Source organism: Lagopus leucura, unplaced genomic scaffold (genome assembly GCF_019238085.1).
Source record: "Lagopus leucura isolate 7727_CA_CO unplaced genomic scaffold, USGS_WTPT01 Super-Scaffold_100001, whole genome shotgun sequence".
In the NCBI taxonomy this organism is placed as follows: Eukaryota; Metazoa; Chordata; class Aves; order Galliformes; family Phasianidae; genus Lagopus; species Lagopus leucura.
Window position 1 is genome coordinate 5,754,904 of NW_024962262.1, and position 21,156 is coordinate 5,776,059.

Consider the following 21,156-nt stretch of genomic DNA (forward strand, 5'->3'; position numbering starts at 1 on the left):
CTGATTTTCCTAGTGGAAGACTTTTCTTGAGCCTCTCAAAACCTGTCATCTGTTTGGCGTTTGCAGGGTGTAGCAAAGCAAGGCAGGCTGCAAAGCACAAGGGGAGGGAGGTCGCTCAGCTTCGGCATGGGGGGAGGAGGCTGAAGCAGCAGCTCAAAGCCACGGCCAAGGCAGGGTCACTCTGCCTGCAGAATGTTTGCTGTGTGGGACAAACTGAACAGAACAGCACGTGTGTGAAGTGGTGCAGGCAGTGGTGAGCCTTCCATGTGGCAGCTGAAAGAAGGGAAAGGAAAAGAAAGGAGGAAAGAAAACGAAATTGAAAAGAGATGGAAAAAGAAAAGGAGAAAAAAGAGTAAAGGAGAAAAAGAGGGGAATAAAGGGAGAAAAGGGGAGGTAAGAAGGTAAGAAAATAGGAGAAAAAAGAATAAAAAAAGGAGAAAAGGTAGGAAAAAAAAAGGATGGGGGGGGGGGGAGAAAGGGAAAAAAAGGAAAAAAAAAAAAAAAAAAAAAAAAAAGTAAAGCAGAAAAAGGCAAAATAAAGGAAAAAAGGAAGGATCCTATGCCCAGCCACCAGCTCACAGCAGTGCCACCATAAGGCCTGAGCCCAGCTCCAAAGAAAAGCTGGATGGTCATCTTTCCTGCTTCCTGTGCCTACCTCGCCAGCAGGGTGAGAAAAGGGAGGCACGCTCTCAGCACTGTGCTGATCGTCATTTTGATGAAATTCAGTGTTTCAGGTTTTTCAGTTCTGGAATTGAACCAAAATTTAAAACATTTACAGTCTTCGCGTGCAATAAAATTATTAATGTCAGTCCTAAATTGGTCCAATATGCAATCTGCAGTCAGTAGGTGAGTAGAGACCAGAAAGAAAGAAAAATCTGTCACCTGGATGCAGGCAGGATTGAGTTACATGTTCTTGGAGTCATAAAACATAATGTTTCCAATCAGATCCTCATCTCATTCCTAAAACAGATTTAGCTAAAGCTGCTGTGATGACTTCTCAGTAAGGGGGTGTGTGGATGTGTGTAGGCAGAGGTGCACAAGTATTCAAGAGATTGATCCCACCCACTCCCCTTGGCCATCATATCACCAAGCTTCCTCCTCTGGCAAGTTCTGACTTAAACACACGTAGAAATGCATCATGAAGGAGTGTCAGACTGACCTACTGGAATATAAATTCTCCTTTCCAAAATGAACCTATTTCTATTCTTGTACTAGGTTTGTGCATTGGTTTCATAGTCTTCTCTTCCGTGTGTCCACCACCCTGATGGGCAGAAAACATGCCTTGTGCACTGCCTCATTTTCCATATCAACCAGCATCCTCTGGGAACACAGCTGAATACAGTTCCCTGTTCACTTTGGCAGCCCTTCTGCTCTCCTCTCTTCTTGTATGAGCACATTTTCCTGGAGCTTGGCATTTGAATGCACACAGAATGCTCGAGCCACTGCCACCACGAGCACCCCTAATGGCACTGGTAGCTCTCACTTGAACTAGTACCACCACAGGACCCTCGCTACAAGAATGACATCGAAGTCCTGGAGTGTGTCCAGAGAAGTGCAAGGAAGCTGTGAGGGGTCTGGAGTACAAGTCTGATGGGGAGCGGCTGACGGAGCTGGGATTGTTCAGTATGGAGAAGAGAAGGCTCAGGGGAGACCCTATGGCTCTGTACAACTGCCAAGGGAGGGTTTGGTGAGGTGGGAGTTGGCCTCTGCTCCCATGTAACAGCAGTAGGGCAGGAGGGAACGACCTCAAGTTGCGCCAGGGGAGATTCAGGTTGGATGTTAGGAAATACTACTGCTACAAGAGAGTGGTCAAGTGCTGAACAGGCTGTGAGGAGGTGGTGGAGTCACCATCCTTGGAGATGTTCAAGAAACATTTAGATGTGGTACTGATGGGAAATAGTGGGAAATATTGGTGACAGGTGGACTGGATGGTCTTAGAGGTCTTTTCCAACCTTGGTGTTTGTATGATTCTATGATCATATCTGCTGATACATTAAAGCTTTTCCACAACTGCTGAGCTCCCATCTTCTAGCAGAAAATATCACTGCCATCTCCAAGTACATGGCCTGTTGCTTTGCATCATTGAACATCATCCCATTTCCCATGGCTCCAGCACAGTCATCCAACCTTTCCTCGACAACACCTTCATCATTCTCTGTTGGTTCTTCCCAACTCAGTGTTATCAGCAAGTTTAATCAGCGCTTGTCTCTTTTTTGTGGCCCAGTCATTAATTTAAATCTAAACCAAGAGTAAGTTTCTGGCCTTGAAGAAATCCATAAATAACTTGCCAGTTGACTGTTACTATATCTTTCAGTACCACTTGTCTAAATTCCTCTTGCTGCTTAATTCCTCCACTACTCTTCTTCTACACCTCTTCTAGATCTTATAAGTCTCTCTAGATTAACTAATTACTTCCAGTGTGGCATCCAGGTAGATTAACTTTCTCCAAGTGTTAGTGCTAGTGAAGGCAACACCTATGCTTAAGAAACGGTGTAGAGCTCTATTCCACTATTCCTCTATTGTGGTTATTCCCAAGTCTTCTACTTTTCCTCTGCTCTATATTTGTTTTAAAACTTTGCATGCTTTTTAGATAAAATTAAAAACTGCAGTTGCCTGGATCACTTTACCTGTTCACCTCTAAACACAGACATGGCCAACACAATTTGCCATTTCAGTGAGAAAATATCAGAGCCAGTAACTTTTACTGGAAATCTCTGCTCCAGTGCTGCCATCTCACCCCAGTTCTTGCACAGTACTGGGAAGGAGATTATGCAGCATTCCAGCCATAATGCATGTATTATGGATGCCTGTACTTCCACCTAAAAGCAACTATTTCATCTCACATTCATTTTCCTATAACCTGCCTTGCCTTTGCTTCTGATATTGCCTATCAGCATCATCAAGAAAAAAAATATTTAACAATCATATCTTGATCAATTTTAATATTCCCTTCACAGATATGGCAGCACAGCCCTTTTCTGTTTCATATCCTTCATAATATCAACCATCCTCATCCACCGAGGTTCAAAAATTATCTAAAGACTAATTCTAAAAAATGTACAATATAGCATCATGAGATTTCTCAAAGACATACCAGGTAACAGTCATGCTGCCTCTTTAAATTGAGTTACTGAAGAGAAGGTAAAACTCCTGGAAATTATGCAGCATAAGGTACCTTGAGAAGCAACCAAACAATTTCCCATGGAACTCAGAAGAAAAAGCACTTAAAAGTAGTATTTTTGAAAAAGAAATGTGTAAATATAAGGGTTTAGTGGATAAAAACCATTAAGATGGGCTTCAGCTCAAAATTACTTTATGGAGCATTACAAAATAGCATTTTACAGGCAGAGACGGGTTAAAAATCCTTATCCCAGGGTGATTACAGTCAGAACGAAAAGATGATATGCTGGGAAGGAGGAACAGTGATAGAAAGCTTCATACACACAGCAAAGCAAAATACTCCTAAATATAGCCCCACTATTTATGTTTTATGTTGAAAACTATTACAAATAAATATGCATATTACACAGTAATGTTACAGCCAGGAAAGAGTACAACCTATTACACTGCAGCCCACATCTCAGGAAATGGGTCTGTCACCCAAGTTCATTGTATGTTCTTAGTAGCCCTACCCAAGCCTGAAAACTAAAGAGCTTAATTACTGTGAGAAAAATGATATCTGATGACTTAGTTTGAAGCTTCAGTTTTGCTCCATTGTTTTTAACCAACCATGAACAGTTACTGAACATCTTTAATTTGACATACAGAGCTTTACTCCAGAAACTGAAAATTATCAACACACGCAAAATAAGAAAGGATAAAACTGAAAGGGAAGTTAAACCTATTTTCTACGCCTCTGCAAAAAATATAGAAAGTTGCATTAACTTCTTTCATTTCCCACACCTGGTTATTTCCTCCTTCAAGATAGTTCAAAACTATCTTCATAGGAAAATCATGGGTTCTTTACAAAAATCATTGAAAAACGCATGACAAGTTGTAACCTGATGTGATTTTTGCATATATGCCCCACAGAAAGAAGTTAATATAACTACCAACTAGTTAGAAAACGCAAAAAGAAGAGCACACGTTTCTTGAAGAGCAGGCATTGGTAGCTATTTTCCTTCTGCCACCTAGTGACCAATTTATTCAGATGAGGGTAGTGTTTAAAATTCACCGTATTAAAAGGAAGACCTTCATGACTCTCTGTCTGACAGCAGGTGCTGTAACTAATTGTGTTATTCCCCAACACTGCTGTACAAGTCATGCTGTTGTGAGCTCCTCACAGTAAAGCCCAGTAATGCTCATCACTGTGAAGCCCACCCTCATCACAGTTAAGACTCTGAAGGCTACCTTGCACCAACACATCTGGGGAATCTGTCACAAACCACGTATCTCTGGCACAACTGTAAATCATCTCACAGATCCTTACAAGCTTTTTATTAGGTTGCTAGTGACAGACTGTTTATTTTAGATTTCTAAAATGACTAAACTTGATCTGTGCATCTGTGCATCAGTGGCACTGCTAAAGATATGCCTGGCCTTATGTGCTACTAGTAATAAGGTTAGTATATCCTATCACTTTTCTTGTGTATCGAAAGAGCTGTTTATAGTGGAAAGGGTGCACCTTCTGAGTTCTTTCTGCACTGTGTAGATGCAGCTTGGAACAGAAAAGCCACAAGGGTGCTGACCAAAGTCATCTGGAAAAAAAACTGGACTAAATATTCTCTTCTTTGTTTACTAAGATCCTTACAAAACTGCATGCTGCACAGAACGGGATGCTTGCGTCTTTGTCAGGACAAAGCCCTCTCAGCACACTGTGGACTTGTATCATTCATACCACAGATTCTTTGGGTTCCCAGCACTGACTCCGCAATTACATTTAAAATGCAAGCATCTCAAACAGTGACTTGCACACACAGGCAGTTTTTTTCAGGCACACAGCCCTTCCTTGACAGTGAATCACTGCCTCTTTCACTTCAGCACTGATTCTTTGGCATGGATCTTCAAAAGAAAGAATCCATAACTTATTTCAATTCATTTCATTACTGTTTTTTATTCTTCTTATTTTATTCTTCAAAACAAAAAACCCTTTCCCAGAAGTATCTTCCTAAACATAATAATAAAAACAAAAGCGTTTTCATAAATGAAAGAAAATTAAAATTGCTATGTCTCTCTCATGTCACATTCAAATCTATAATTTCAAGTAACTTGGCACACCTGCATAACACAGCACTTACAGAACTCTCCCAGACCTCCATGCACATCTTACTGTGGCAGGACAGTAGCAACAGCACAGTGGAATCCTATTTGTAAAGTTTAGAGAAGGGCACTGGTCTCACTTTTGCATTTTACAAACCTGACTTGAATTTCTTTAAAGAAAAAAGAAGGGTTGGGGGGGAGGGCAGGAGGCAGAAGGGGCCTTTACACAGCCACATCAGAGTTTTTCATTATTTGATAACAAGCTAAGAATGGTTCCAGGCTCGGCCGCGCTCCTCACCTTGTCATCCCTCCCTCTGGCCCTCGGCTCCCTGTCACGGCTGCCTGCAGATTTGTCGCTCCTCGCTGCTGGCTGTGCTCTGCCCACGGGCCCACGGGGCTGCAGGCCTGGGGATTCCTTCCTCGAGGGCTTTGCTCCTCGGTTGGGACGCCTGATCTGATGTGGGGCTCTAGATAATAGGCAAGCACAACAATGAAATGCTAAAAACAGCAAAAAGAGCAACATTCAAAAGGAATGGTTCTAATATTCTATTAATGGCCTTGGTGTATTATCACCAAAGCTGACAAGCTCCTGTCCTATGCGTTGATATCTGCAAATCTAGAAGCCTGTTTCTGCTTCTGTCTGACACACGAAGAAAGAAGAAAATATACAAAAGAGAAGTTTCAGTAGTGGAAAGAATGATAACAGTCAGTACTATTATACCAATCTTACAAGAAATGAGCATGCATATAACAAGAGAGGATACAACTTACTAAGTTTTGTTTCTGACTTTGAATAAGGAGAATACATCAGGCTACAGTCCTATGCATAAGTTCTACCCAGCCAGAAGACATCCCCAGCAAAACAAAAGCTGACTAATAGCTTTGACAGGCCCCAAAACAGAGAGACAGAATGTTAAAACAATCCTCCTACCGCCATCTTCATTCCCCTGTGTAAAAATGTCAAAACATAAAAATTGCCTCAAAAGTAAACGTAAACAAAGCCAAACTGCAAGCACCTCTACTCTGTGCATCACCCACGATGTCAAAGGGAACAGAGCAGCGGCAGAAGGAGGTGGAATTTATTTTTAAGACGAGGTGTCACAGTTATTTTGCTCTAGGGATTGGTTTTGGAACACAGAACTGAAATCCGTGGCCAGAAATGTCACCCAACTTTAATTAGTGATCCCTGCTTCATCTTCTGCATGGTCTGCAAGAAAACCACTTCCCTGGAATACGATTTAACAGCAGCACATACTTATATGCACTCCTGGGTTTTGCTTTCAAACAATTTCTTCAAACTTAGCAGCACAGGATAGTGGCTAATTGTCCTTATTTTTATGCACAAATTTAAATTTCAGCTTGAAGATGTGGATGAACTGTTAGGCTTTGAGCTCTATAAAAGATACAAGAAGGAATATATCTTGTATTTCTCACAGCTTTACCACAAAAACTCTGATAATCATTTATATCACTCAACAAAGCAATCAATTTTAATATTATTTTACTTTCACATTCTTGTGCTGGTTTTTTTTTGAAATGTAAAGATCAATTTATCTGATAATCATAAAGCACATGAATTTACACAACTTGGCACTTCTTTCTGCTAACTCAGATCTCTCTTTACCTTCTTCCTTTGGATATATGAGCACACAAACATCAACATTATTTGTTATTAAAATGATAGAAACACACAGGCATGAAAAATTTGATTCTTGCATTTAGAATTGGAGCATGGCTTGGGTTGGAAGGGACCTTAAAGATCACTGAGCTCCAAACTCCTGCTGTGGGCAAAGATGCCAACCACATTAAAATTAGATCATTTCTTCGAACCACCTGTGTCAAATTTTATTAGAGAAAAATAAGAATTTCACAAAACGCACATGCAGTTTATTTTAAGAAAACTGTTAGTTAACTAAAGTTACTTTTGGAGTGGATACAGAAGAAAGAACCATGTGGAGCAGAACATGGTTAGCAATAAATTAACCAGTTGATTCAATAAAGGCTATATTAGCTGTGGGTATGGAGCAGTTTCTAACCAACACATCCTTCCAGATCCTTCAGTTCGTTATCGATTCTTCAGCCACCAATGAGTTCAACAGCTTAAATAAACTGAATGGAAAAATGTTCTCTCTGCACATGATAAAAACAACTGCCACCAAAAGCTCATTTATCTCCAAGATCCCTCCTACCAGAATAAAGGACTGATTTTTTTTTTTAGAGCTTCAGCAATAAATCTGACTATAATATATTTATTTTTGCCCAATAAATTATATTTATGCCTTATTAGAAAATGAAATGCAATTTTCATGTTACAAATACATCTAAAAAGAACATGAAATTAAGGCAGCCTGGTTTAATTCCACCAGTCTGCCTGAGCCACTCGTTACCTGTGTTCAGCTGGAACTGGAGGGGGCCAAACAGCAGCGTCTCTAAAAGGCTCATCTTGATTGGACACAGGGATATCTGCAGGTCTGTCCATTTTAAAACTCTCTAAAGTGTCAACAATGCTCTTAACTTGTTCATATTCTTCGACTAATTCTTGCTGAACCTTCAGAAACACAGACATCATTTAAAAATGGTTACATTTTTAAAATGTAAATCTCAAAATCTCAGACTCCAGGGTTTCCATTCCAAACACATCAAGGTGACAAGAGTCTTGACAGAAGCATCAACAATTGAATCAGCTGGGTTTATCCTCCTGCTTGTGAGTGCCTGAGGAGACTTGGAGACATGACTGCTAATGCAGGGATTGACACCATGCAATTTTAACATGTGCAATTGCCAAAATTTACGTGTGCTTGTTGACACGCGTGCACACTTAAGACATAGTTTTAGAGCATAAGGGTCCTGCTTGCAGATCTTGAACATTTGCTTCCATTCTGGCATAAAAGAACTTCTCAGAGTACAGTCTCCAGGGTTCTAGTTAGAAAACTGGCCAAATTTGTAAAATAAAATATTATAAAAGTGATTTTTTGATGGGCACAGTATTACTGTACAGTCAAAACAGAAAACAATTCATTGATGGATTATGAACACTAGAAAAAAAAAGGGGAACTTTAACACCCTGTAGCATAAGTTCAAATGATAAGCAAAGCAGGTGAGGAAAGAATGAGAGGAAATTATGTATCAGGAAGAAACTGCTGAACTACGCAGTTGAATTTTATACTTAATGTTTCCATTGCCACCATTAGCATTTCTGCAGTAATTTCAAAATTATTTAATGAATATTTGTTCATTATTTTTTTTTCCATTAAGTCTGGGAAAAAACTTCACAAGTTTTAAGTAATACAGTTTACTGCAAGTTCAAGTTTTGTGTGTTAAGGTCACCAGTCCTTAGTGCACATCGGCAGCCAAAAAGGCACTCTACATTCTTGCTCAAAAACATGAGCTCGTGGTACATTAGCTTAAGATGTACTTGGATTCACTAAGTGCACTTGCATGGCATTTTACCAGTCTTCCACCTGCTGTTCAATGATGCTTTCCATCCTGCAGGACCAACCTCCACTCTTGTGAAGGAAATTAATGTTAAGTAGCACCACACCTTACCAATGTTCTTCCTAATGGCACTTACTGATGCAGCTAGCAACCTATAATCTCCCATGTGCTCAGAAAGGAACCATGGTAGGCAAGTGCAGGCTGCTGTGTCCTACCAGCATATGTGCAGAAGCACACTTGGCTCATATCTGCTCACCCCATTTCTCCCTCACACTCATTTTCTCCCCCTCAGGACTGCTGAAACGATGTGCAGCCCCTCACCGAGGACTGGAGCACTGTCATTCAGCTCCCTGGAGCAGAAAGGAGGGTAGAATCTGAAAATGTAGAGAAAGTGAGCTTTTGGTGCCTTGGAAGCTGAAAAGAAACTAACAGCTGCTGCCCATTTGTTAGCAAGACCTGAGCAAACTCTGGAACACACAGCCCTTATCACTGTCTTGGTACCTGGCAAATGAACCAAAAGCCCTCAATGTACTTAAACAAGACAACCACAAAGGAAAAACATTTGACAAATTCCTAGAGGCTTTGAAGAGTCTGAGTCAGATGAAACAGGTGCAGAAAATGTTTCTTGCAGCTGGCAAACAAACAAGCCAGATACAAACCAAGAGGGGCTATGCCATAATTAGGGAGGTGACTGAGCAGAGCCTCTGAGGGATGAGTGTGACTGCAGCAGCCCATGAAAGCTGCAAACAGGGAAATCACTGGTCTGGGCTCACCCAGTCTCTTTTCACCTTCCCTCAGGTGTAAGGGCTCCCAGGTGGCTCCAATTCAGGTTACAGAGAACTCCCCAAAAATCCTTTTACATTATTCGTGTTTAAGCATAGGCTGACTTAACAGCTCTCACTGCCAAAAAGAAAGATCTCGCCCTCTTCACATCTGCATAACCACACTCCCTACAGCTATTCTGGACTCAATTCTGGCAGAAAACAACCCTAGGAGGGTCATAACTAAATATATAAATAAAGGAGCTTTGCTGAATTGGCAAACTGCACTGGCTTGCTAGCTTGTGATCAGATGAATACCAGGACAAAGAACAGCAGGGTGCAGAGGAGGGAGAGAAGCTAATGCTGCTGAGAGAAGTCTGGGTGGGAAGAGCTTGGCCCTGCTGGGCACTCAGCATCAAGAACATCCTAACACATGGGTATAAACACAATGACCGGGAGCTGAGCTCACTTTCTCTTTGCAGTAGTTCCAAAGAGTTTCAGAACTCCTCCATGTTCCACAATCCTGCAACTGCAGTACCTTTGAGACCAGCTCTTCCTTGTTATGCTACAGCCTAAACCTCCCATAACATGAATATTTTGTATTTTGGTAAATGCATGTAACACATGGGGCTGTTTTTTAATTGCATAATGCTGGAACAAAACTGATAGAGTTTCTATGAAAGCATTTTCCAAACCTGAAATTACTGCCTGTAATTAGCATTAGTTGTTCAACAAGCTCCACTTAAAAAACTGAAAATAACAATTCCTTCAGTCATACCCAAAATGGATGCTCTGTGTGACCCCATGGAGTCAAAGCACAGTATTCACAGGTCTTCATGCAGAATATTCCTTAATTACTCATGAAACAATTTATGTAGTGTTAATAAGACAGGCATGAGGCAGAAACAACAGAGGCGCAGACTGACTGACAGGCATTTAAAATTATAAAACCAGAATTAACCTTTATTTTAAGAGCATAGAGCACCTAATTACCTGCTCCAGTGGGGTTGATTGCAAAGGGTGCCTTGCTGGCCTCTCACAGCACTCTGAAAATTGTCCATTTTCCGCCTTAGCTCCAGCTCCTGTGCTCTCAGATACCGCGCAACACACAGCACGCGGTCATAACATGCAGCAGGTTTTGCTCGACAGCCTCTGGCCTTGACAAAAGACCGTGCTATCTCCTGGGGGCACGCTCAGCTGTCACTCTGCAGCTGCTGAACTGTCACTGAAGCAGCTCCTTCCTACAAGCCAGCTGTCTAGTAAAAAGACTACAAGAGCCAAGAAACTCTATTGGAGTAAACAAGGGGAATGTCAGAAGTAGTAAAGTTCACAGTAGCAGTCGTGAGAGAAAGTCTACCTTTTATAGTTGTGAAGTATAGAGATGAGTTGCTTCAGGTTTTGACTGGGGCTACTCTGAGCCACCCAAGAATAAGCTGCAAACCCTCCAGATATAAAACAAGTAAGGGTCTCACTAGCAGGTGATGCTCAATATCACCATGCCAAGCAAGTAATCAGAAAATGAACCCCATGAAATGGCTAGGGGAATTCTCATATTGTCACATTGCTACTTTGGCAGACCCTGCAATGACCTCCAGGATGCATTTTTTGTTGTTTTGAAGTTGTGCATGTTGTTCCAGATTAATAACAATCCCCAGTCAGCACTGGTTTTGACACTCTAGAAGCAGTATTGCCTCAAGTGAACCTGCATCCCTAAGCTGTTCCCAGTGGAGCTGATGTGTGTTCGTGTTCCTTCTCCTCATAATTATCCTCTCAGCACCAAGCACAAGAACTCCTGGCAATGAAAGCTGAAGCTGTCTACATGCGCTGTGTGAAATACAACCTACTAAATACTTGGATTGCAGCACTGAGCGTCGTTCTGACTAGACCAGCCTGTAGAAATTTGAAAATCCTGTCACCTAAGCAAAGAAAAGTAGATCAAGAGTCTTTGGGAGTCTGACCCAAAATCTCACCTAGTTGTGGTTCATCTCTGCTCTACATCTCTCAATAAACTCAATAAAAAACTGCTGGCAAAATCCTGTTAGTACACAGAGCCACAAAGCAGATTCACCCAATGGAAAATCCCCTACAGAGAAGTGACTGTATGGGGGAGAATAATGGTCCATACAAGTGGCAAGCTAACTGACTGCCATGGCACAGCTTAACCATTCTTGGAAGTATGTTACTCTTAGGGACATTCCAATTTTAGGAGGGAATGAGTACACAACACCTGAAACTGAGCTCACTGCCTCAGAAAAAAACCATGCACTGTCCACAACTGGACAGGAAAAAGGGGCAGGTTTGATGTTGCCAGTTTCCCTCAGTGTCCATTTCCTAGGAATCCTTCAGGAGGTTCAAGGATCAAGATGAATTGTGAGCATGCGTACAGACTGCAGATCCTAAAGAATTGATTCAATAATCCTTTCTTCTCCTTTGAGCATTTACCTACATGTATATTAATGTCATGGACCATTCCCAACAGGTACAGATCTGCCCAACTAGAGATTGCCAAACTCCACATCCAAAAAGTACCAGTGGCATTACTGTCCTCACTTTCATCAGAAGATGAAGAAAGTGAAGTAACTGAAGAACAGGTTCGTTCCATATTCCAGATGAGAGACAATTTTAGGTAAAAATTCCCTGCACTCTACCCTATCCACGACCCAAGGATTGCTTTGCTTTTCAAGAGGGCAGGGGAATATTTTGATTTTGATTCTGCACTTTGCTGCTACCAAGTGGGTTAGACCTGAATTTTCCTACATTTATGTGTACAGCATCAACACTAGTTTCTTGGTAATGTAACTCCTGGGTTTACACTTTTCATGAGAAGCAGTCTGTCAGACAGCAGCTGCATGGCACTGCCAGTTTGGAGGTAGTTGCTGTTGGAGTTGGAAAGCAGTGCTAACATCCAGATCTTCAAATTCGCTCTTATTCAGTCTCAAAGAATGAGAAAGCACAAGTATTTATGAAGAGCGAGTTAGAAAGCAGGTCAATTTTTCTAGGTCCCAGTGAGGGAAGTGCAAGTGTGAAAAAACTGCAGATTCCAGGGTTATCATTTGCTCCCAAGCCTACAGGTAGTTCTATGAATAATGAAGACAGTCTGAGTATGAAGAACAGGTTTTTTTCCACACTTCTTACTTTTAACAGAGATTGGCACAAGTAATGGTAAAGCTAGATTCTGACAAAGCTTAGCTACCACCCCTGTATTGAGAAGTTTCAGAATTAGCATGGGCACACAGCATGACAGCACTCCACCTGCTGATGCTCTTTCTGGGGATAGTGCTTTTTAAATTGTGTACAGACACTGTTAGGGCAATTCTGATTTTACTTAAAAGAGGTGATTTCTGAGAAGGTGCCAACTTCAGATTCACTGGTAAGGTGCTGACTGCCTTTCCTAGAAAAGAATCCTAGAAACAGCATTGAAGGTCCCTTTATACTCAAGGTTTGTATCCAACGTACAGCATACATTTCATGGTGCACAGGCAGCAGCTGAAATAACACGCAGTGTCATGAGATTGTGAGACCTGAAGTAATCTTCATAAGCCAAAAGCTGTTAAAAGTTTAATGGAAGATTTAATGTCATCAGGGGAAACACAAAATACTAAAAGTGAAGGTGATGCAGAAATGCAGCTGCAGAACAAGGAAAATCTCATGTTTTTACCTGCACATCAGCTACAAATTGGGCAGGAAATAAGAACAAGATCAGGGCACAAATACCACTCAGTGTGGCCTGGAGTGGGGAGGAGCTCGAATACAAACACAAGTGTCAGCATCTCCTATACAATGTTCAGCTTCTTTCAGCACCAGGAAAGCTAGGCACTATCACTGCTGTTTGTGCACACACATTCTTTTCCATCAAGACCTTAGCCAGTATACAGGCTTTAATAATTAGTTTCACAATAAAGACCTATGAATAGTATTATGATTTGATTATCATATGATTGCTAACAGTTTTTGCTAATAGTACACAAAATACTGCAAGAAGCAGACAATTCAAGCACAAAATCATGATCAAAGCACCTGCTGCAATAAAGAAAAGATTTTTCTTTTGTTTTTAAATAGCATTAGTTAAACACTGATATTTAGAAAAATGCTCCTTGAAATCATCTCTTCAGCTACTGCAAAATTATATCCTTCATAAGAGTTATGTTCTTTCAAAACATTATTTATAAAATATAATTATTTTTCTGGAATACACTTTTACATTTTTGTTCTCTGAGTTGGTATCTTTCTTTTTTTTTTCTAGATAGAGCACATTTTCTACAGTGAAATACATGTGTGTATATATACTTACACATATGTGATACATGATCCAGACCAAGAGCATACAATTTGCATGTTGTAGTGTGCATATCTACCTGCTACTCAGACAGCCATTCTACTGATGCTAATCCATTCAACTCACACCTTAATTTGCTGAATATTAGATGGACAAGAGATAAAATAGCAAAGGGAAGTCCTCAGCAAAACAATTTTTCCAGAGCATACAGTCACACATGAACAGACCAATGGTTAGCCAAACATTGTGAGTGAAAACAAAGCAAAAAATGTTATACATTTATATAAAGATTCCTTTCAAATACACCACAAGAAATCATTCCCTATAAATGTCAACTCAACATCGTGTAGGCAACGTTATAAACTTAGCTGAAATACACATCCTCTACACTATAAAAGTTTGAGGAAGTACAGAATATTTTTCAAATACCAAGTAACAGAATACAGGCAACCTTATTTCACCATACCTGTTGCCATTTGCCCTTAATTGCTGGATCTCTGATGGACTGGCAATGTCTCTGGATTTGCTGGATGACACCCTGGTAATACACCATAGAAGAGTCATAATTCCCAATGAGTGCATAGTCTCTTCCCTTTTTGGCATTGTCACAGATCTCTGCCAAATTCATCTTCACTCAGAAACCTAGAAGAGAATATAATCATCAGCAAAACTAATTTTACATGCTAGAGTAATTCAGTCTGTGAAATTCTAGCTTTCTTACTTCTCTCAAAGCTGAATTGTGTCTTTTTTTTTCTTTACCAAGCTTTTAGCTCTTGAAACATCAAGCCTAGGGTTTGAGATCATAAATCACAACTCATTTATAGTGATTAAAAACAAACAAAGGGCTATACAACTTCTTCATTGCCTTTGGTCCCAATCTCATTAAATTAATGCAAGAAAATTAAATGCCCTGCCTACCTTGAACTTCAAGGATCTAACCAGCCAAACTTTAATTTGTAGATCACCACAATATATTAGCAGCCATCAACCTGTGAATCACAAATCACACAAGGCACTAAATTGCTTTTTATGCTGTTGGATTACATACGTGCCTAAATGCTTCAACCAGCACCATGGAAGTCTGCACTTAGCACTTCTGAGAGCCCTCACCCTAATGAGATTGCAGGGCTGCTGAATGACAGCTCCACTATAGGCAAAGCTGAGTGCCTCTTTCTGTTTAAATATTCTTGTGAAGTACATCAGCATCCAGATGCTGACTTGCACTTTTTCATTAAATCTAACATGTCCCTTTGGGATTTACAGCAGAGTTAGCATGCACATTTAAGACTTCTTAAAATGACACTTACCAAAGCACAACCTTTCCCTAGTACCTCAAACAATTTAGGATTAATACTTTTTTACTAACTTTTTCATATATAAGCAACAAATCATGGCACAAGTTGTAGGCAAACCCATATACAACTTCTCCCAGAAAAAGCTTGAGAAAGCAATATTAAACCATAGACTTGAAAGCATGAGGCGCTGATCAGAAAGGTCTGTATTTAAGGCTCGAGATCCAAGCAGTGCCTGCCTGCCCATCGAATTTATCCAAATCCCCCATAACCCCACATCTAAGTCCTTGCCATACAAAAGTAGCCTCAATTCCCTTGCCTTGACTCAGAACATGAAGTTCCCAACATTCATCTGGATGGACATCTCAGGAAATCAAAAGTAATCTTAAGATTAATAGCTACACAAGGCAGACAAACATCAGTGGAGAAGAGGTCAGCCTGAACCCACACACCAGGCCCACTCCTCTTGTCACTAAGCCCACAGACACATGGCCTCCTGACTGGTGAATGTCCCAGCAAGAATCTGTTGCTCTCCCACTGCCCTGAGGATGATGGTGGCACCAGGGCTTGCTTGTCCCCGCTCCCTGCCTCTTGTCTCTGGCTGCTGGAAACCTCGAGGTGGATGCAGAATGTAGGTGGATGTGGCAACCACCTGTAATTTGCTCTCTCTTGGAGCTGAGGGCAGGATGGAGAGTTCTAGTTGTAGAACTCTGACTAGTAATAATTGGAGAGGAGGTGGAAAAATTTACATGGCTTAAAAATGTGATGGGAACCATACAATAATCTTCCATTTCCTCCATGAGTTTGGAGGCTCCCAGTGTGATGCTGGTGACACAGAAGGACAAGCAACAGCTTGATGGCTGATACACCACATTGTGGAGCTTCTGCATGCCCAGAGGCACCGAGACTTTGTGGAGGTGTTCAAGAACCATGGATGGCACTGAGGGACACTGTTAGTGGGCATGGAGAGGATGGGCTGATGGTTGGACTTTGTGATCTTAGTTGTCTTTTCCAACCTTAATGATTCTATGTAACTTGAAGCACACAGGGAAGTCACTGCATGTTCATATGCTCCTACGGTATCCTATCAATTGGGAAATGCCTATTATGCCTCCAGAACTAGTCTGATTAGCAGAATCTTCTGCATTTGGGTATTTCAGTTTTACTTATCACTTATTCTAGACACCAAATCAGGTAATACTGACACGAAGAGGTGACTGTAACATCATCCACTTATGTGAGATGTGTTGGAAACAGTAACTGTTGACCCCAGTCCTAAGAAAGAGCTCCCCCTTACAACCAGGCAATGCTCTGAGGCCCTACTGCAAGAAGACTGACTAGTTCAAACTGATGGCAAAAAATTGTTTAAACAAAATGCAGTCCTTTTACACCTACTAGCTGTGGTATGGTTCATTCAGAACAGCCAGACTTGAAAGCAGGGCAGAACATGCCCACAATTCAGGGAAAAAAAAATAATCAGGTCTTTTGGGGAAGGCCTTCTTTCCTGGATTGTTTTCTAGACAGCTACACACCAGTGAGAAGAGGCAGCTAGAACTAGGTAGAGGGTTTTTCCATATTCTATACACATTTTTTTATTATCTGCTCTGCATCAAATTATAAAGTTAATACACTGTGTACATCAAAGAAAACAGAAATAGAAAGTGCATAATTAATTTTGTGTCATTTTTAAGTATTTGCTTCTCCTGCTGTGCCACAGCTGCATACTTTAAGTAAATGTGTAGCAAGGGACAACTGTTGTCAAGTACATTTAGGACAACTTACACGTTCCTCGTGACACCAGCTTCCCATCCTAGCGTTGTATGGTTCTCTCCTGCACCAGACCATAACAGCTCCCCTGTACATCAAGGTATGCTCTGAGGTTCCTCAGTTCACGGATCATTGACAAGCAGAGACATTACAGACGTTCCATCAGTAGAGCTGCCACACGCAGGGTCTTAAGCCCACTTGTTAAAAACTCTGCAGCAGCATGGCTAAAAGGTCACAGGGGAGATTAATCTCCATTCTTCGGAGCATAAGCTGAGCTGATCCCTAGCTAGGGTCAGGAAAGAATTTTTCTCCCACAGCCAAAGCAACGCACAATTGAGCAAGATCCAAAAGATGGTCTTTTTTTTCTTTTTTTTTTCTTTTTTAAGTATTAAAATATTAGACACTCAGAGAGATACCAGTGAGAATGGTGGGCAGGAGGGGGAGCGCAGGCACTGCTCCTTCTGCACACCATCTCCAGCTGAAGCGTGCAGGGCCATCCCCACATCCATATTCACTGGGTGCTGCCAGGAGCAATCAGTGCCCTCACTTCAGGCAGGGTCTGCAGCAGGATTTTTTCCTCTTGCTTGCTACTACACACTCAAATTTGCAAATGCCAACACAGAAAGCATCTTTGCAATCTTTCTGTTTTTCGTTCATGTCAATGTGTTGAGACAATCAATTACACAACTGTGTCCCATTTTCTCCACAGGCGTTTGACTCCTGCACAGAGCAAAATGACATACATTAAATTGTGCAGTTATTCATTTCTTCTTTATTCTTACAGGCTCAGTAGTCACATCAAGCCTTGCCTGCTGCCTGCTAGTCAGACTTCTCTTCAAATCACTGTTAGTTTCCCCACAGATAAGGCTATAATACACAAATTCTGATGTTATGATTCTATGTTTTAACCTTGACTTGCATCTTTTTCTGACCAGAAGCTGACCTGAGCAGACCAAAAATTTTCCACAGCTCCCTGAGATTTCTGGACAGATGGTCACACGTCATAGCAGCTGTGCAGTTCTGCTGACTGGGCGGCGGAACATCTGGCAAGGCCTGGGCATCCACAGATGAAGACCAGTTACTAATTCTGGTTCTCATTATCTGCAGAACAAATACACAGCGCAATGCTGTGCAGCCAGAAAAGCAATGGGAGAGACCTGATTAATATCAAAAGACAGAGCCATGCTCTTCAAAGAATCGTAAGGTTGGAAACGACCACTAAGATCACCAAGTCCAACTGTCAACTCGTCACACCATGCCCACTGACCACATCCCTCAGTGCCACATCTGCACATTTCTTGAACACCTGCAGTGACAGTGACTCCACCACTTCCCTGGACAGCTGTGCCACTGCTTCACCACTCTTCCTGAATTTTTCTTAATATCCAACCTGAACCTTCACTGGTGGAACTTCAGGCCATTCCCTCCTGTCCTATTGCTGTTAAATGGGAGAAGAGGCCAACCCCCACCTCACCACACCTCCTTTCAGGAAGTTGTACAGAGCAGTAAGGTCTCCCCTGGGCCTCCTCTTCTCCATACTGAACAATCCCAGCTCCCTCAGCCACTTCCCATCAAATTTGTGCTCCAGACCCCTCACAGCTTCACTGCCCTTCTCTGGGCCTCCAAGGCCTCAATGCCTTTCTTGTAGCCCAAAACCAAACACAATTTTAGGCAGAGCCCTCCTGAAATCCTGTGCACAACTACACACCTCCCTCAACAGCATCATGATGGGCCACAGCCAGTACGCAGCCTCAGAACATTTATCTCACGAAACAAAGTAGGGAAGGGAATTCCAGTTTTAGGCAACCATTGTGGCTGTGCAAGGACCTGCAGCTTAAACTGAGAGAAAAGGGGGAAATGTACACGAAGTGGAAGCAGGGCTGTGTATCCTGGGAGGAATACAGGGCTGTGAAAGATAACAAGAAGGGGTTCTACAGGTACATAGGCAGGAGAAGACAAGCCAAGAAGAGTGTTCCCCCTCTGATGAAAGGTAATGGGGAGCAGGCTTCCTCAGACATAGAAAAAGCTGAGGTATTCAATAAATGCTTTGCCTCAGTCTTCATGGGCGCTGGCTTCCTGTATCTGCCAGAATCATGAGCCTCTAGGTAAGGGTGTGGGGAGTGGTTTCTGTCCCACTTAACAGTGGAACAAGTCCGAGTCCTCCTCATGAAACTGAACATGTGCAAGTCCATGGGCCAGATAATATCCATCCTGGGGTTTGAAAGAGATGGCTGATGTGCTTGCTGAGCTACTCTCCATCATATTTGAAAAATCATGGCTGTCTGGTGAAGTCCCCAGTGACTGGAAAAAGGGAAACGTTACTCCCATTTTTAAGAAAGGGGGAAAGGAAGACCCGGGGAACTACAGGCCAGTGAGCCTCACCTCTGTGTCAGGAAAGATCATGGAGCAGATTCTCCCAGAGGCTGTGTTAAGGCACATACAAGATAAACAGGTGATTTGAGACAGCCAGTGTGGCTTCACCAACGGCAGATCATGCCTGAGCAATCTGGTGGCCATCTATGATGGAGTGACAGCTTCGGTACATGGGGGAAGGGCAGTGGATGTCATCTACCTGGACTTCGGCAAGGCCTTTGACATGGTCCCTCACCACATCCTTCTCTCTAAATCGGAGAGGTGTGGATTTGAAGGATGGACTGTTCGATGGATTAGGAACTGGCTGGCTGGACGCAGCCAAAGGAATGTGATCAATGGTTCTGTGTCAGGGTGGAGCCGGTCACAAGCACTGTCCCTCAGGGGTTGGTCTTGGGACCGGTGCTCTTCAACATCTTCATCAATGACACAGATGATGGCGAGTGCATCCTCAGCAAGTTTGCTGATGATGCCACGCTGAGCAGTGCGGTTGATACATTGGAGGAGAGGGAAGCCATCCAGAGGGACCTGGAGAAGTGGGCCTATGAAAACCCAATGAGGTTCAATAAGGCCAAGTGCAGGGTGCTGCAGTTGGGTCGGCGCAATCCCAGGTATTTATACAAACTGAAGGAAGATCTTCTTGAGAGAAGCCGTGCGGAGAAGGACTTGGGGGTCCTGGTGGATGAGAAGCTGGACATGAGCCAACAGTATGCACTTGCAGCCCGGAAGGCCAACTGTGTTCTGGGCTGCATTAAAAAAGGGGCTCCCAGTACAGGAAGGATGTGGAGTGGGTCCAGAGGAGGGCCACTAAGATGATCAGAGGGCTGGAGCACCTCTCCTATAAGGAAAGGTTGAGGGAACTGGGATTGTTTAGCTTGGAGAAGAGAAGGCTCCAGGGAGACCTCATTGTGGCCTTCCAGTACTCTAAGGGAACATATAAACAGGAGGGGGAATAGCTGTTTATGAGGGTGGATAGTGACAGGAAATGGGGAATGGTTTTAAACTGAGACCGGGGAGGTTTAGGTTACATATTAGGAGGGAGTTTTTCACCCAGAGGGTGGTGACGCACTGGAACAGGTTGCCCAAGGAGGCTGTGGATGCCCCATCCCTGGAGGCATTCAAGGCCAGGCTGGATGTGGCTCTGGGCAGCCTGGTCTGGTGGCTGGCAACCCTGCACATAGCAGGAGGTTGAAACTAGATGATCTTTGAGGTCCTTTTCAATCCAGGCCATTCGATGATTCTGTGATGTAGGTGGTCTCAGCACTTGAATTTATCTGCTTTTCACTTGCACTTATTTTTATTTCCACATTCTAAGCAATGAACTGCCAGTTATTCTTCTCTTTCTTCTCTTTTTGCTGCTTCAGAGCTCTTCCTTATGATTAACCTAAACTTGTCCTTCTCCATTTCTGGCCATACTGTTCCTAAAGTCAGCTTTGACCAGTTTCAGATATCCTCCCTCAATTACGTTTTCACCTAATACAAACCAAGGATCCTACTTTACATTTTTCCCTTCAAGGTTAAAATTTGTCAAAATAGAGACATATAATGACATGACAACAGTAGAAGTGTGAACTGAAACACTACCTGGAATGTCATCAGGGAGGAAAGACATTTATTACTGCATCACCTGCAATCCCCATCAGAAGGCTGCAGAAGTGTATTTCTGACTGAAGTAGTCAGACTGCATTTCTTTCTGGGCATGATGTATTTCAACTGACTTTTTTTAAGAATGTTATTTAAATACGCAATCGTTAAGAAAAAAATCTTGCCAGTTTTATTAGATTTTCATTTTCATGATGGATGTGAGTACACAACAACTGGTTTCCATTTCCAGTAATTAATTGTCCCTTTGAGAAGCGATCACCAATGTCACAGACAATTGTCAGGCATTACACTGGTGTGACAAAAGCATTTTGAGTCATCACTGACAGAGAGGTACAAACAGACAGGCTCACAAAGTCTTCCACAGCAAAATCTCTTTCCCCAGTAACCTGGCTTTCCTTTGACTTGCTGCAGCAGCTCCACGAACTTGGATGGGCACTAACAGTCATTATCT

At 42.2% G+C, this 21,156-nt stretch overlaps 1 protein-coding gene across 2 annotated transcripts in view; it reads right to left on the reverse strand.

Moving 5' to 3' along the window:
• Positions 1-21,156, reverse strand: part of KATNAL1 (katanin catalytic subunit A1 like 1) — a 42,295-nt gene that overhangs the window by 18,000 nt on the left and 3,139 nt on the right. Inside the window, exons 2-4 of one of the 2 annotated variants that reach the window (XM_042866678.1) lie at positions 14,138-14,313; positions 7,587-7,747; positions 5,498-5,666 (exon numbers count right to left, since the gene is read on the reverse strand). In XM_042866678.1, the coding sequence (XP_042722612.1) occupies positions 5,498-5,666; positions 7,587-7,747; positions 14,138-14,299 (492 nt within the window). In that variant the 5' untranslated portion in view covers positions 14,300-14,313. The remainder of the gene's footprint in view (positions 1-5,497; positions 5,667-7,586; positions 7,748-14,137; positions 14,314-21,156) is intronic. The other variant, XM_042866679.1, reaches the window with a different exon arrangement.